The sequence below is a fragment of the Rousettus aegyptiacus genome, unplaced genomic scaffold (genome assembly GCF_014176215.1).
Source record: "Rousettus aegyptiacus isolate mRouAeg1 unplaced genomic scaffold, mRouAeg1.p scaffold_m13_p_6, whole genome shotgun sequence".
Taxonomy (NCBI): Eukaryota; Metazoa; Chordata; class Mammalia; order Chiroptera; family Pteropodidae; genus Rousettus; species Rousettus aegyptiacus.
The window spans coordinates 111,320,094-111,335,477 of NW_023416309.1; the positions used below are offsets into that span (position 1 = coordinate 111,320,094).

Below are 15,384 nucleotides of genomic sequence, written 5' to 3' on the forward strand. Positions count from 1 at the left end.
TCTGCTGGACAGTCTCCATAGTTTAAAAAAATCAGAAACAGAAAGTCTTCAAAGCAGCTGGCTGGCCTCCTTTGCCTGCTTTAATCTAGTTCTGCAAGTTCGGTATCCCCTGAAGTGGGAGGTGAGAAGTAGGGTTAGGTGATTAAGAAACAACCGAAAACCTTCCTGAAGATGGTTTGTCAGTCTCAATCTGTTAATATCTTTCAAACCTATAATTCCATCCCTGGAACATCTGCCCAAGAAAATACTCAGTTGCGGGCAAAGGTAGGAGTCCAAGAGCGCCCCGCAGTGCAAGCGGCGATTGCAAAGCCTCTAGAAACAAAGGACGTGGTCAACAGCAGCGGCCTGGTGAGTCGGGGCATCTCCGCGCAAGTGCTCGTCAGCCGTTTGAGTTGTCTCGCTGCTTCTAACAACCCGGTCTGGTTGTGGGTGGGAAACAGGCTAGAGAACCGTACGGTGTGTGTGTAACCACGTGGCATGATCACAGTCAGGTCTCCCTGTTTTAAGTCCAGACACACGCAAACACCCAGAGGCACGGGAATGACAGACACGTGCCGAGACGATGGCGAGGGCTCCTTCTGGCCGTCGGAGTACGGGCAGTTCTTTTCCAAACTCCTTTGTATGTTCAAAGTGTTATTACTTCTGTAATGAGAAATGAACAAAAACATGCCTGCAACAGTACTCTAGAAACTGCCGCCCTGGGAAGATGGAGAACTCCCCGTGACATGGAGGGCCCTGGAGAGAACAAATGTTCACAGCTGGAGGAGCCCGGATGGTCCAGAGCTGCTGTGGGTTCCATTGGACCCCAGGGGCCAGCCCGGGGCTGCCCTGCAACCAGGCCTACTAAGCAATGGGGTGCCTCCTCTGGGCCAGCCCCCCCAAAGCTTCCTGCAGCCCCGCAGGAGGGCTGGGTCAGTTACCCACAGTGCCTGTGGTGGAGGAACCGAGTCATAGTTCCTGGGGAGCGAGTGGAGGGTCGGCAGTGGACCAGGGGTGGGACCCAGAGGGGTCTGGGATTGTCTCCACACTTGGGCGTCTGGGTAGGAGGCTGAACGGGACTGAAATCCTCCCTTTTGCTGCCCGTGACTCGGTGCCTCGGCTTCTTCGTCCAGCACCGGCCCCCCGGCTGGGGGGACGGAGGGGACGTGTCTGTAGGCCGGTGCGGTTCTCGTTGCAGACGGTGGAGCATGGCTTCCCGCACCAGCCCAGCGCCCTCGGCTACAGCCCCTGTCTGCGCATCCTGGCCATCGGCACCCGCTCGGGAGCTGTCAAGCTGTATCCTTCCGTTCCCGTAGCTCCCACCCTGGGAAGCCCTGGAAGGGGTGGGGACCTTGGCATCAGTGAGGTTCGGGAAGGACCCCCACCCTCTAGGAAAAAAAACATTGCAGGTGACCCTTCTTATTCCCGGAATGTCCCAAATAGCCTCTCAGGAGTCAGGCCTGAATGCAGTAAGCGGAGGGAGGTGGTGGGCCAAGAAAGTTTTTTAGTTGTGTTTTTTTTTTGAAACCTTCCCAGGAGTCAGTTGACTGGCCACAGGGCTCTGTCCAAACCAGAGACAGCAGTGGCCGTGGGTGAGTGGAGCAGGGCTAGGGAGCCGCTCATCCAGATTCAACTCCACGCCACACGCGCACGCACACGCGCACACAGCAGAGCGCAGCAGGGGCTCCTGGTTGGCAGGGGCAGTTATTCCCTGGCCTGAGGCCGGACATTGTGCAGCTGGGTCATCTTATATCCAGAGCATTGGGTTCCGGGCTGAGGGGTGCTCTAGGCCTTTTCAGTGGCAAGCCCAATTTCCAGGATAGAGGGTCACTGCCTGGCCAGACTGGCTCGGGCTGGGCTCTAGGGCTTGAAGCACTCCTGCCCAATCTGACCTGAGCCCCAGGGTAAGCCAGGGTGGGACCGTGGGGAATTAGGGCATGGGGGGAGCGCCACCCATGGAGAACCCCCCGGCCCTTCCAGCAAAGCTGTCACTCCCTCCGGCATAGGCGGAGAGGCCAAGGGTGCCGCCTGTGGGCTGGGCAGCAGGAGGTGGTGTGGACACAGGAGGGCAGGGGCCCAGGGTCCAGGGCCAGCTCAGCCCTCCCTCAGCTGGTTAATCATTGCCAGGCCGTGGCCATGTCCTGGTTACCACCCCGCCCCCACCCCCAAGGCTCATGGCCAGGGGTGCCCTGGGTCTTCTCACGGAGGGCCACCAGGTGGTAGCTCATGGGTCTGTTGCAGCTCAGGTTTCATGGTGGGGTGGGGGCGGCGGTGAGCAGCCTAAGAACTGCCAGGGTTTCACCCTTCTGCGGAGTCGTCCCCACCTGCCTGGCTGGGAGAGTCTACCTGGTTGGCTGTTTCACCCTCGGTCAGGTCACTGGCCAAGGCCCTCAGGCCAGGGCCATCTGTCTCTTACTCACCCCAAGCCCCAGGCCTGCTGTCTGGGGAGAGGGCAGGCTTTCTGCCACCAGCAGTTGACGCCCCTTGCCGCCGGGGCACAGAGGCCCTGGCACTCAGGCACGTGAGGGCTGGTGTCCTGCCCTCTGGAGCTTTTCCTGAGCCCGTCACTCCTAGTTACGGTGCCCCAGGCGTGGAGTTCATGGGGCTGCATCAGGAGAACAACGCCGTCGTGCAGATCTACTTCCTGCCTGGCCAGGTGAGGGGCCTCCCCACGCCCTTCTTACGCCTCCCAGAAGAGGCGTACGGAGAGGCAGGCGTTTGGGGACCCTGGGTCTGGTGCTGATGGGAGGACCTGGGACCACCTCTTTTTCCCGGCTGCAGTTCACAGGGCACCCTAAGAGTAGCCGGGGGCCTTTTGGTTCTGGGGGTCAGTGAAATAGCACATTCCTGCCCCATTCCCTCCCTAGTGCCAGCTGGTCACCCTGCTGGATGACAACAGCCTGCACCTGTGGAGCCTGAAGCTCAAAGGCGGGGTGTCGGAGCTGCAGGAAGAAGAGAGCTTCACGCTGCGTGGCCCCCCAGGGTGAGGATGCGGGCCCCTCGCTCCCCCAGCTAGCCCGACCTGTGCACCCAACCCCTGGGCGGGGTCACCTTTCGAAGGTCCTGAGGAGCCCTTGGCAGTCTGGGCAGGTGTTTGAGGCAACACATCTCCACCCACAGGTGCCCTGGGCGGAGCGAGTGGGCCTTCGGCCGGCCTGCCTCGCTCTGTCCCTCGCAGTGTCTGTGCAGGAGGCCCCCAAAGGCGTTCTGCCTCCTAGCCCAAGCTCTCCGCCTCCCGTCTCCTGCCCTGGCAGGATGTAATCAATACAGTTGTCCCACCCGAGACTCCGGACCGCATTAAAGGGTCTCAGAGGCCAGCCGTGCCCAGGCCTGGCCCTGCCTGGCCAGCAGCCAGCTCACGGGCAGCCGTCGCCACCCGCAGGGCCGCCCCCAGTGCCACACAGATCACCGTGGTCCTGCCGCACTCCTCCCGCGAGCTGCTCTACCTGGGCACCGAGAGCGGCAACGTGTTTGCGGTGCAGGTGCCGGCCTTCCGCGCGCTGGAGGACCGGACCATCAGCTCGGACGCCGTGCTGCAGCGGTGAGCCCGCAGACCCCGTTGCCGGTCGGGACCTGCCCCCTCGAGCTGGTCCCAGTAGCTTATGGTGCCTCTCCTGGGAAGTCCGTGGGAATGAGAGGAGAGACTCAGCTCCCCACCTTTCCCCCATGTTAAGAATCTCACTCCACAGTCATGGCGCTAAAGGAGTCTTCCGGATGGCTTGTCACCTCGTTTAAAGATAAGGAAAACGGGGCTCAGAATGATTGTGTCGTGTCACCAACTCTTGGTCCCGTATTCTGTGCGCTGATACCATGTATTTCAAAACTCCAGGGGCTCTGCAGTGGGTCAGATGGGCCCCAAACCCATCGGGGCAGCACCTGCTGCGGAGTCTATGCGAGGTCCCCATCCGCACGCAGGCTTATTCACGGCCAAGTGCCCCTGACAGCCGCCACCCTGCGGGTGTCTGCCGAGCACTTCGGAAGCTGTGCTCCTCGGTGGTGGTGTCTGCAATAGGGGGAGAGTCAGATCAGTCTGGATCGACAGGGGAGTGGGGGGTTGAGTGTTCTGCAGTTCCGAGGGGCAGGGAGGAGGCTGGGGTTGCAGAGATGCTTGCGAAGGAACAGTCCGGAGGGCGGTCCCTGCACCGAATAGGAACGCACGGTTTAGAGATTCTCGTAAAGGGAGCATCCCCACCGCCGGGGAAAGAACGAGGGCCACCCCCCCGCGTGCTTCCCAGCCGCGACTCCCTCCCCAGGAGGTGACCTCCACCTCGACCTTCCTGGAAATCTTAGAGCCGTGCCACCCGAGCACGCGCCCCCGTGCCGTTCGTGAGCATCACCGTGCTGTCCTGCACGCCACCTCTCCCTCCCCCTGGCCGTGTGCCCTGGCGCGCTCTCCGGGCGGGCACGTCCCGAGCGCCCTGCCGCGTGCAGCCCTGCGGGTGGCTGTCAGCGTGGGCTCACGGTGCTCCCCTCGCCCAGGCTGCCGGAGGAGGCCCGCCAGCGGCGGGTGTTCGAGATGGTGGAGGCTCTGCAGGAACACCCTCGAGACCCCAACCAGGTCCTCATCGGCTACAGCCGGGGCCTCATCGTCATCTGGGACCTGCGGGGCAGCCGCGTGCTCTGCCATTTCCTCAGCAGCCAGGTAGGCGGTGCCCAGGACGGCGGCGGCGGCGACCACGGGGCCCTCCCTGACCGCCCGTGTCACACACGGCCCCTGCGCCAAGGCGTGGGGTGCGGGCCGTGGGACCGCCGCCCTCACCCCACGCGGGGCTCTCTCCTCGTCCTCCCTCGCAGCAACTGGAGAACGTGTGCTGGCAGCGAGACGGCCGTCTGATTGTCAGCTGCCATTCCGACGGCAGCTACTGCCAGTGGCCGGCGTCCGCCGACGCCCCGCAGCGGGAGCCCTCGCGGAGCTGCGAGCCTTACGGTCAGTGCTCCACCTGCCTGGCGGGGGCCCGGCCCCGCCCTGTCACCTGTGACTGCCTTTCCGAGTGCGAAGTAACGTCCTCTCTGTTCCCAGTCGGTCTTTCCTACATTCACGTTATAGGCGCCCAACCCAGAAGCAAGGCCCGGGACCCAGAGCAGGAAGGCTCTGTCCAAAGCCACACAGCGGGTTTCTGCTGCCCGTTGTGGCTTTCTCAGGGAACTTCTCAGACGGGACTCCCGGGCGCAGGTCTCCTGAGCCAGCGTGGCGCGGGGGGCTGGCGCCCTGCAGGCCTGCCTGCCTCCGAGGGAAAGAGGACGTGTTCCAGCTAGTTCCTTTTCTCGCAGGTCCCTTTCCTTGCAAGGCCATTACCAAAATCTTCTGGCTGACCACCAGGCAGGGGTAGGTACCAGTGCCCTGTCCTTCGCCCTTTCCAGAGCCTTCCTGGAGGTCTGGGAAGGCTCGTCAGGCCTCTGCGGAGGGTGGCGGGGCGGGTGCGTGGTGAGCACCGTCGGGACCTGCGGCAAGCCCTCGACCTCCAGGGACGGGGCAGGGCCTTTTATACCGCTCACGGCCAGCTCCCGCGCTTCCCCTTCCATCCATCCTCCCGGACACGTGATTCCGATGAGCAGGTCTCGACTGTTAGAGCAGCAGAGTGTTTCTTCACACGGTCACACGGGAAGACCCGATGTAGGAGCAGAAGGGGGGACACTCCGGTCGAAGCAGGAGTGGCTGCGGAGACGCAGAGCCCACAGCCTGCGTGCCCCCGCCTCACCCCCACATTCTCCCGGGCTGTGGTGGTCAGGAACAGATGGGGGTCTGCCCCGCCCCATCCTGGGGAGGGAGACCAGCCTCGCAGAGGCCAGGCACGGGACGTCCAGGCTGCCAGCTCAGCCCGTGGATGCCGGAGGTCCTGCCGCAAACCCCAGCCCACCCCGCTCTTCCGTGCCCGCCAGGTCGCCCTTCACCATCTTCCAGGGCGGCATGCCTCGAGCCAGCTATGGGGACCGCCACTGCATCTCGGTGATCCACAATGGCCAGCAGACGGCCTTCGACTTCACCTCCCGGGTCATCGACTTCGCTGTCCTCACCGAGCCGGACCCCGCGGCGGGTAGGCGAGCTTCGGGAGGGGCGCGGAAGCTTAGCCACTGGGAGGTATGGGGATGCTGGCCCGTCTGTGAACGAAGAGGAGGGGCCTGCATGGGCCTTCCCAAGCCTGCCACTCCCTGAGTCCCCCCTACGCCCCTTCTTAATGCCACCGAGGCCAACAGCCACCATCAGTCCCTTTCTCCCACTTTCTGCCAGCCTGTGGCTCCGTCCTTGCTGGCCACACCTCCTGCCCACAGCACACTCTCCTTGGCCCCCCCTGGCTCAGATGGGGCTCGGTACAAAGCGGGCAGGCCTGTTCTGTTGGTTGCGACACCCACCCGCCTTAGGAAAGGGGGTCCTGGCTTGGATATGGTGAGGCCCTCAGGGAGTGGGACAGGGGACACAGTACGGAGCCAGCTCTGAGCCAGCCTCCTGGGGCTCGGCTGGAACAGCAGAACTCTGAGTCAGCCTCATAAATTGGGTGACAGGCAAGACCAGAAAGGGCTGGTGTCGAAACCTGGAAAGGAGGCCTGGCTGGAGATCTTGAGGAGGGCGGGCCCCCTCTGTGCATGACTCTGACCTGACGAGGCCCAAGGCCTCCGGGTGAGGGGGGCGGGCCTGCTCAGGGCGCCCTGGGCCCGGTTGTCCCACCTTCGCCACCATGCGGCGAGGGACTCCAAACCAGCCTTTCCTTCATTCCCTGCGACTCACCTCCTCACACCTGACAACAGGATACTGGAAGCGGGGTCCAGGTTTTGTGTTGCTTTGTTTTGGGTTTTCTATATAGGCGATCATGTCATCTGTGAACAAAGGCAGTTTGGTTTCTTCCATACCCGTCTGCATACCTTGTCTTTCCTTTTCCTGTCGTATTGCATTAACTAGCACTTGAAAAGGGGCCGTGAGAGGGCACATCCTGGCCTCGTTCCTGACCTTAGTCAGAAAGCTTTGAGTTTCTCACCACTAAGTGTGGTGTCAGCTGCAGCTTTTCATAGACGTTCTTTGTCAGGATAGGGAGGTTCCCCTCTATTCGTAGTTTCGTGAGAGTTTTTGTCGTAAGTAGGTGTTGGGTTTTGTCAGATACCTTTTCCGCATCTGTCGGTGTGATCAGGTGGTTTTCACAATGCAGTTCCCTGGCTCTAAAGCTAGAGCACTGGATCCCACAGGGCGGGGCTGCGGCAACCTGCCTCTGACCCGCTCCTGCAGCCCCTGACCCTTGGCCTGTCCCCGCAGCCTTCGACGACCCCTCTGCGCTGGTGGTGCTGGCGGAGGAGGAGCTGGTGGTGATCGACCTGCGGACGGCCGGCTGGCCCCCGGTGCAGCCCCCCTACCTGGCCTCCCTGCACTGCTCCGCCATCACCTGCTCTCACCACGTCTCCAACATCCCTCTGAAGCTGTGGGAGAGGATCATCGCCGCCGGCAGCCGGCAGAACACACACTCCTCCTCCATGGTAGGTGCGGCCCCGGCCCCGGCCCCGGCCCCGGCCCCGCCTCAGGGCCAGGCTCCCCCATGGACTTCTCGTTCTCATTTTTGAGGAGTGGCCCATCGATGGTGGCACCAGCCTGGCCCCACCTCCACCCCAGAGGGACCTGCTGCTCACGGGGTAGGTGGCTCGGGTGGGACTCTCCTCCCACATAGCAGGATGCGCAGGGTGGGAGCAGAGCCCGCAGGCATGTGCGCCAGGTGCAGGCACCGCTGGCCGGGCGTCCTCACAGCCACGGGCGGGCTCTGCCCACAGGCACGAGGATGGCACGGTGCGGTTCTGGGACGCCTCGGGCGTCTGCTTGCGGCTGCTCTACAAACTCAGCACGGTCCGGGTGTTCATCACCGACACAGACCCCAACGAGAACCTCAATGCCCAGGGCGAGGACGAGTGGCCCCCACTCCGCAAGGTGAGGCCCGGAGCCTGGGAACCAGGGAGGGCGGGGACGGGCTGGACCCAGTGTTCATGGCCACTCGCGGGCCCCCTCTCTCACGTCAGGTGGGCTCCTTCGACCCCTACAGCGACGATCCCCGGCTGGGCATCCAGAAGATTTTCCTCTGCAAGTACAGCGGCTACCTGGCCGTGGCAGGCACAGCAGGGCAGGTAGCAGACTGGGCTGGGGGTAGGGAGCAGGGGGGGACGTCATCAGGTGACTTTGGGTAGTGTCCACCTGAGCTTCTTTCTCGGGATTGGGGGCATAGGGACAGGAACCAACCCCCTGAGTGCCCATCAGCGATGTCACCAAGAGCATCAGCCTCCCTCAGTGGATAGCGGCCGCCCCTCTCATTCCATTGGAGCGAGGCCTCGGGAAGGTTGTCTGTCCACCAGAAACCGGAATTAAGGGCCAGGGGCTGGGCAGAAGCTTCCTGGCCCTGCTTGGGCCCTGGACTTTTGCACGGGTCCCAGGTCCTTTGCCGTGCCCCCCATCAGGGTCCCTGACGGGGGAGTGCGTCCCTTGGTGCCGGAGTCGGCTCCGCCCATCTGCCGCCCCGCGCAGGTCCTGGTGCTGGAGCTGAATGACGAGGAGGCGGAGCACGCCGTGGAGCAGGCGGAGGCCGACCTGCTGCAGGACCAGGAGGGCTACCGCTGGAAGGGGCACGAGCGTCTGTGCGCCCGCCCGGGGCCCGTGCGCTTCGAGCCCGGCTTCCAGCCCTTCGTGCTGGTGCAGTGCCAGCCCCCGGCTGTGGTCACGTCCTTGGCTCTGCACTCGGAGTGGCGGCTCGTGGCCTTCGGCACCAGCCATGGCTTTGGCCTCTTCGACCACCAGCAGCGGCGGCAGGTCTTTGTCAAGTGAGCAGCTCGCCCCGGTCTGGGGTTGGTGCCCGGCGAGGACCCTCGGGTCCTAGCAGTGCTGACAGCCCGACGTTCCCACAGGTGCACGCTGCATCCCAACGACCAACTAGCCTTGGAAGGCCCGCTGTCCCGCGTGAAGTCCCTGAAGAAGTCCCTGCGTCAGTCCTTCCGTCGGATACGTCGTAGCCGGGTGTCCAGCCGGAAGCAGCGGCCAGCCGGCCCCCAGGGAGAGGTGAGGCCGAGCGAGGCCAGCCGTGAGCCCAGGCAGAGCCCGGGGCGGCGGCAGCGGCCTGCTCCCCCTTCCTCCCTCCCTGCTCTGGTTACGAGCACAGGCTCTGGGCCCCCCGTAGATCCACCCCCTGCCCCGCTGCCCACCAGCTGCGTGGCTCAGATGTGTCACACTGCTTCTCTGTGCTTCGGCGTCCCCAGCCGTAAAAGGCAGTCATCGTAACACCTGGGGTCGAGTCCCCAGTAAATGTCACGAGGCAGGGAGTGGCGTGGGCTGTGGCCAGTCTCCCCTAGAAGGTTGAGTGCTGAACAGCCAGACGCCCCAGGGAGGGGAGGCCGGAGCCCACCCTCAGGCCGGCCCGACCCTCCGCAGCTGCCGGAGGGGCGCGCCCGGGCCGAGCGGACGGGCCTGCAGAACATGGAGCTGGCGCCCGTGCAGCGCAAGATCGAGGCCCGCTCGGCAGAGGACTCCTTCACCGGCTTCGTCCGCACCCTCTACTTCGCTGACACTTACCTGAGGGACAGTGAGTGGCCGGCCTGAGGGGGCGGGGGCGGGGGCGGGCAGGGAAGCACCCCCTGGCGTGAGGGCATGTCGGAGGCTGCTGCCCGCCTGGCTCATGGGAGCCTGAGAGGTTTCCGCTTGTGAGCCGAGGCGGGGATCGGAGCCTCTGCCCGTCTCTCCCTCTCCCACCTGGGCCTCCAAGTCAGTGGATCCTGGTGGCTTTTTTACATCCAGGTTTCACCACCTTCTAGAGGAGTGACCTTGGACGTGTCACTTAATCTTTCTGGGCCTCAGTTTCTCCCCCCGTAAAATGGGGAACTATCTTCCTCCTAGAGTGGCTGGGAGGGCTGGGACATGCCACGTGTCTGCCGATACCGTGGGCCCTACAGAAGCTTCTCTGGCCGTTTGTCCCCTGCTGTCCTCCTGCCCGGGCAAGAGTTGGATAGAAGCTGTTGTTCTATCATGAGAGCTGAGCCGCCCTCAGCCCTGAACACAGGTTCAGGGCCACCTGTGTTCGGGGACGTTGGCCTTCCTCGCCTTCTTCCTGTCTGCATGCCAGACGCGGACAGGGCCCACAGCATCTCCGTCTCACAAAGGAGAGAACTGAGGCTTTTGGGGTTTTGCCGACTTGACCTTGGAGTCACACAGGTGGTGAGGGGCAAGACGAAGATGTAAGCCTCCGTCACCTGGCGTCACTTGACCTCCAGAGCCAGGGGTTAGATGTCATCCTTTGCCTCCCGGCAGGCTCCCGCCACTGCCCCTCGCTGTGGGCCGGCACCAACGGGGGCACCGTCTATGCCTTCGCCTTGCGTGTGCCGCCCGCCGAACGGAGAATGGACGAACCGGTGCGGGCAGAGCAGGGTGAGTGCCGGGCCCGCGGAGAGCCGCGGGCGCTTGCCTGCCGAGGCGGGGGCCGGCTGGTTTCCCCAGCCTCGCCCTTCACCCGCCCACCAGCCCGCCCCCTGCCTCCTCCCCTGTAGCCAAGGAGATCCAGCTGATGCACCGAGCGCCCGTGGTGGGCATCCTGGTGCTGGACGGACACAGCGTGCCCCTCCCCGAGCCCCTGGAAGTCGCACATGACCTGTCAAAGAGCCCAGACATGCAGGGAAGCCACCAGCTGCTCGTCGTGTCGGAGGAGCAGTTCAAGGTGCCCCATGAGCGGAGGCGGGGTCCCAGGAATCCCCGGGGCATCCAGGGGGCTCAGACGCTGGGCACAAATGACAATAGTCAGGGCTCACTTAAACCTGTATTTGCTTTTGGTGTGCGAGTGGCTGCAGAGGAACAGGAAAGGAGAGGGGCCTCGGTGTGGCGTCTCTGGGCCCACCCAGGCTCAGTGGTGGGGTCATTGCAGCAGGACCAGTCTGTGGGAGGGACAGGAAATGCAGACAGGGAAATGAGAGGTCCTGGCGTCCTTCTGGTCTGAGTGCGGTTACTACACGTCCAAGGGCTGAGGGCGCTCCGAGGTCGAGCAGGCTCTGCTGGGAAGTGAGGAGTCTTGCTTGGCTGGTTAAAGTACTGCAAACCGGGGTACAGTGTGACTGCTGCGCTGTGCCCCCAGGTGTTCACGCTGCCCAAGGTGAGTGCCAAGCTGAAGCTGAAGCTGACCGCGCTGGAGGGCTCGCGGGTACGGCGGGTCAGCGTGGCCCACTTCGGCAGCTGTCGAGCCGAGGACTACGGGGAGCACCACCTGGCCGTCCTCACCAACCTGGGCGACATCCAGGTTGTCTCGCTGCCCCTGCTCAAGCCCCAGGTGCGTTACAGCTGCATCCGCCGGGAGGACGTCAGCGGCATCGCCTCCTGCGTCTTCACCAAATACGGCCAAGGTGTGCAGGTGGCGGCGCGTGCGGGCCCTCCGCAGACGGGACCGGGCGCGGGGCTCCCACTGCCTGCCAGGCGCTGTCGTGGCCACCGCCAGGCTCTCTGGGTGGGTCACTTCAAGGGAGACTCCGGCCTCAGCTCCCTTAGGTGGACGCCCCTCTGTAGGGAGACCCGGCTGGCCTCACCACTGGGCTTCTCCTCCGCTCCCCAGGTTTCTACCTGATTTCACCCTCAGAGTTTGAGCGTTTCTCTCTCTCCACCAAATGGCTGGTAGAGCCCCGGTGTGTGGTGGACTCCGCAGAAACCAAGAACCACGGCCGCCCACGCAACGGATCAGGCCCTGAGAAGGCCTTGCACCGGGCCAGGTGGGCCTTCGCCCCAGCCCCTCGGCCTCGTCTCTGAGGCCCCCTGTGGGAGCTGGCCAGAATCCTCCCCTCTCGGCTCTGGCTCTTTGTCCCTCTTTGCGTGACCCTCTCCCCCGTGTGAGCTGCTGTCCAGGATGGGCCGGGCCGAACTCCAGGAGTGGGCAGGCCCGGCCGATTGACCTCATTCTTCATAGGACCCAGAACAGGGAGCCCAGTGGTCCCCGATCCTTACTATCTCTCCCTCCACAGGAACTCAGGGAGCCAGAGTGATGGAGAGGGTAAGACAGGCCTCTGTGGAGCCAGAGGAATGTTGGGGCAGAGGCATTATGAGCACACGCGGGCCAGCCCAGGCCCGGACTTGGGGATGGAAGGAGGGAAGGGGACCCCAGGTGAGCAGGTAATGTGTGGTGGTCGGGCCGGGCATAGAAAGAGCATCCCTAACAGTCCTGAGCTCTGGGCTTTGGGACCCCTACCCCAATCAAGAGGGGCTGGGGCAGAGGGCCCATGGCTCGCCTGACCTGGCCTCTGCCTTCCAGAGAGGAGGCCCGGCCCCGTGATGGAGCACGCTCTGCTCAATGACGAGAGTGAGTCGGGGCGGGAGCGGAGGGGCTGGCAGGAGGGGTGTTCTGGAGGGAGGTCGGGAAGGCCAGGCTGGAACGGAGGGCCGTCTCCCTGAGCGGGACAGACCCACCCAGCACCCCATCAGTAAAAGGGGGAGAAGGGCTGTGTCCGGCCCAGCCCTGCTGAGCTCACCAGGCCTCTGTTCCCCAGGGGTCCTGAAGGAGATCCAGAGCACACTGGAGGGCGACCGAGGGTGAGTGGACGGCCCGAGCTTGCGGGGGTGGGCCTCGGTGCCAGAGAGCTCTGAATGCAGGTCCTTGTCTGGCCACCTGAGTCCCCATGGAGGTGACTGCCCTGTCATTACCCATGCAGGAGCTGTGGCGATTGGCATTCTCAGCAAGTGGTCGTAAGGTACAGCCTCAGCCCTGGGGGAGGTCGGGGCTCCGGGCACTGCTGCGGGGTGGTGGAGGCAGCTGGGAGGACGTGCTCCTGGGGAGGGATAGGAGAAGGCTGCCCTGTCCCCCCCGCACGGCCCCGAGGACCTTCAGGTTCATCCCAGCCCTGGCTGTCCTGAAACACTCCACCCCTGGGCTGGAGGCGGGTGACCGAGACCCCCACCCTGCCCAGGACGCCCCTGAGTGGCTGTCTCTCTGCCTCATTCCGCAGCGGAGGGAGCGGGCTGCATATCCAGTCTGCGCGATGAACACACTACTGAGGGCTCTTCCTCGGGGCGCTGGCCCACCTGGGGACGCCCACGCCCTGGGCCGGGCTAGGGGCTGGGGGCGCCCCGGCCCCGCCCTGCTGCTGCTCCTGGCCTCCGGGGAGGAGGGGCCCCAGGCCCTGAGGCTGCCCCTCCCCGGGCCTGTCCGCCTCGGGCCTTTTGTCAATGTTGCACAGTTTTTATCCCCTCCCCCTTTTGTAGTGGGCTGGGTTTTAAATTATAAATTTAAACTGCCTCTGGGTGAAAGAGTTTTTAATAAACACCTTATTACCTCTTCACTGGTCCGACAACTTTAATTTTGGAATAGCGCAGAAATTTTCCGAGCCCCAGCCTTTCGCCGGAGGTCCGCTCCCCGGACCAGGCTGGCGCTCCGGAGAATCCGCTTCTGAAGCCGTCTGAATGCGAGCAAACCACCTGGTCGTGTCCAGACCCACCGCACCTTCTCTCTCTGGGAGTAAAAGGCAGGGCTTCGCCCCCTGGAGTCCGTCTGACCACATCACTGGGGTGGGGGCAAAGGGAGTCCCTTTGCTGTCAGAAGGTGAAGACACCCACAGTGTCTCAGACCTGGTGGCTTCTTCCAGACTTCAAGGAAAGACTATGGGGTGCTTCTGAGGTGGGGGGCAATGCCTGGAGGTGAAAGGTCTTACCCCCAGATGAGGGGCTGGATTAGATAGCTGTTAAGGTCCTTAAAAGCCAGAAGGTATGCTGAATGGGAGCCCACTGAGCGGCCAGGGCCAGGCTGGGAGCCCCTGGAGCCTCATGAGGGCGGGGCACTGCCATGTGCCACAGGAGCCACCCCAGCCCAAGCAGAAAAGGCCAGAGGACGGAAGCACCTAGGCAGCCGAGCATGTCTAGCTCAAGAGTCTGGATTTGGGAACTTGGGTCACTCAAGTGTCCCTTGTTTCTCCTTAGAAGGGGGGTGTGGGAGACTTACTGAGGAATGGGGGAGGAACAGCTCCCCAAAGTACAGAGGAATGCTGTCTCTGCAAGAAGCAGAGAAGGGGTGCTGAGCAGATAAAAGACAAAGCCACTGACCCTGCAGTTAGAGCTGGGATTTATCCCGAGGCCACGGAAGCCTCTGAGGGACCTTAAGCCCAGACATCTCATGATGAGATTTACTCTTCTAAAGACCACTGTAGCTAAGACCCCAGCAAGTCCCACCCGTGTGATCTCAGCTCAGGCAAATTGCTTACCTGCCCTGCTTCTGGGAAATGGGAAGATAGCAGTCTTCCCTTGTGATCTGCCGTGAGGCTCAGGCACGTCCACGCAGTTAATGGGTTAATGCTGGGGCCGACGCTTGTCAGGGTCAGGGAGAACAGGTTAGAATTCGGTGCACAGATGTCTTTATCTTTTCATCATAAAAGAAATTAAGCTTTTCTGTTTACACCTTGGGTTGACACTGGGGTCCTCAGTCCATAGGCCAGAGGGTCGTGCACCAAAAGGGGGTGCCAAGGAGGGGGTGGGAGCTGACCAGCACCGCCCCCCCCCCACCAGCCTGTAGAGAGCTGTATGATTTCGACTGCCAGTTTCAGAGAACTTATGTCTGGTTGGCTAAACTAACTCACACGAAGGAACAAGTGACATGAAGTTTCCTACCAAGAAACTGAGAACAGACCCAGCAATCGCACTGCTCAGGGGAGCCCCGTGCCTGTAGCAATACTCCGGCTAATCGGAAAAAGAAGTCTGCAACGGACACACACGCTCCAGAAATTATCACGAAGACTCAAAACGGATTTACGTCCACGCTCATTACGGACAAGTTTCACGTAGTTTATGACATGCAAAAGCTGTCGGTAGTTTGCACATTTCAGTTCCGAGAAAACGTCCATATTGGGAGTGTGGGATCAACCGTCTTTATCGATAGGTGCGCACAAACGGAAGGGCTCGGCCTTCTCTGGAAAGTGGGGTAACGGAAGCCGGGCCGGCACGGAGGGAGGAGTTGGGGATCCTTGCAGCGGCAGTCCAGGGAGAGGTGATGATGGTAGTGGCAAAATGGAGACATAAAGAGGTCGAGTGGACAAGGATCGCTGCCAGGGAGGCGACTGAGTGGGAGGGGTCACTGCTGAGTCCAGGGCCTCCAGAGGTGCTGCAGCAGCTGGACACGTGGCCTGGGGGCTCTGATCTTCTGCACCCCAAGGTGGGACCCTTAGTGTTCACCTAGACCTGGAAGTCAGGCAGACCCAACCCCTGAACATGGGGATGGGAGCCTAATAGCCGTTTGCCTGTAATCTTCGATGGATGACGACCTCACTCCGCCTTAGCTTACTTATCTGTAAAATGGGGCACAATGATAGCGCCCCTCTCCAAGGGCTGTACGGATTAAACGTCTGTAAAATCGCACGGCACCTGGCTCCTAGTAAATAACCAAAGGTGAAAGTTATTGCAGACGGTGGGCGAGGCCAGGAGAGGAGCAGAGGGCTGCC

The 15,384-nt window shown here is 62.6% G+C and overlaps 1 protein-coding gene across 5 annotated transcripts in view; it reads left to right on the forward strand.

The window, feature by feature from the left end:
* The window catches only part of LLGL2 (LLGL scribble cell polarity complex component 2), a 31,324-nt gene extending 18,085 nt beyond the window's left edge, over positions 1-13,239 (forward strand). For all 5 annotated transcript variants that reach the window (XM_016127937.2, XM_016127958.2, XM_016127968.2 and 2 more), the window contains exons 3-26: positions 1,178-1,275; positions 2,554-2,635; positions 2,847-2,962; positions 3,362-3,520; positions 4,459-4,621; positions 4,774-4,906; positions 5,251-5,305; positions 5,860-6,014; positions 7,223-7,440; positions 7,526-7,593; positions 7,729-7,882; positions 7,972-8,076; positions 8,471-8,763; positions 8,848-8,998; positions 9,368-9,518; positions 10,241-10,357; positions 10,477-10,643; positions 11,055-11,319; positions 11,526-11,679; positions 11,929-11,957; positions 12,216-12,263; positions 12,451-12,493; positions 12,613-12,651; positions 12,907-13,239. In XM_016127937.2, coding sequence (XP_015983423.2) covers positions 1,178-1,275; positions 2,554-2,635; positions 2,847-2,962; positions 3,362-3,520; positions 4,459-4,621; positions 4,774-4,906; positions 5,251-5,305; positions 5,860-6,014; positions 7,223-7,440; positions 7,526-7,593; positions 7,729-7,882; positions 7,972-8,076; positions 8,471-8,763; positions 8,848-8,998; positions 9,368-9,518; positions 10,241-10,357; positions 10,477-10,643; positions 11,055-11,319; positions 11,526-11,679; positions 11,929-11,957; positions 12,216-12,263; positions 12,451-12,493; positions 12,613-12,651; positions 12,907-12,943 — 3,000 coding nt within the window. In that variant the 3' untranslated portion in view covers positions 12,944-13,239. The remainder of the gene's footprint in view (positions 1-1,177; positions 1,276-2,553; positions 2,636-2,846; positions 2,963-3,361; positions 3,521-4,458; positions 4,622-4,773; positions 4,907-5,250; positions 5,306-5,859; positions 6,015-7,222; positions 7,441-7,525; positions 7,594-7,728; positions 7,883-7,971; positions 8,077-8,470; positions 8,764-8,847; positions 8,999-9,367; positions 9,519-10,240; positions 10,358-10,476; positions 10,644-11,054; positions 11,320-11,525; positions 11,680-11,928; positions 11,958-12,215; positions 12,264-12,450; positions 12,494-12,612; positions 12,652-12,906) is intronic.
* The last annotated feature ends 2,145 nt before the right edge of the window (positions 13,240-15,384 follow it).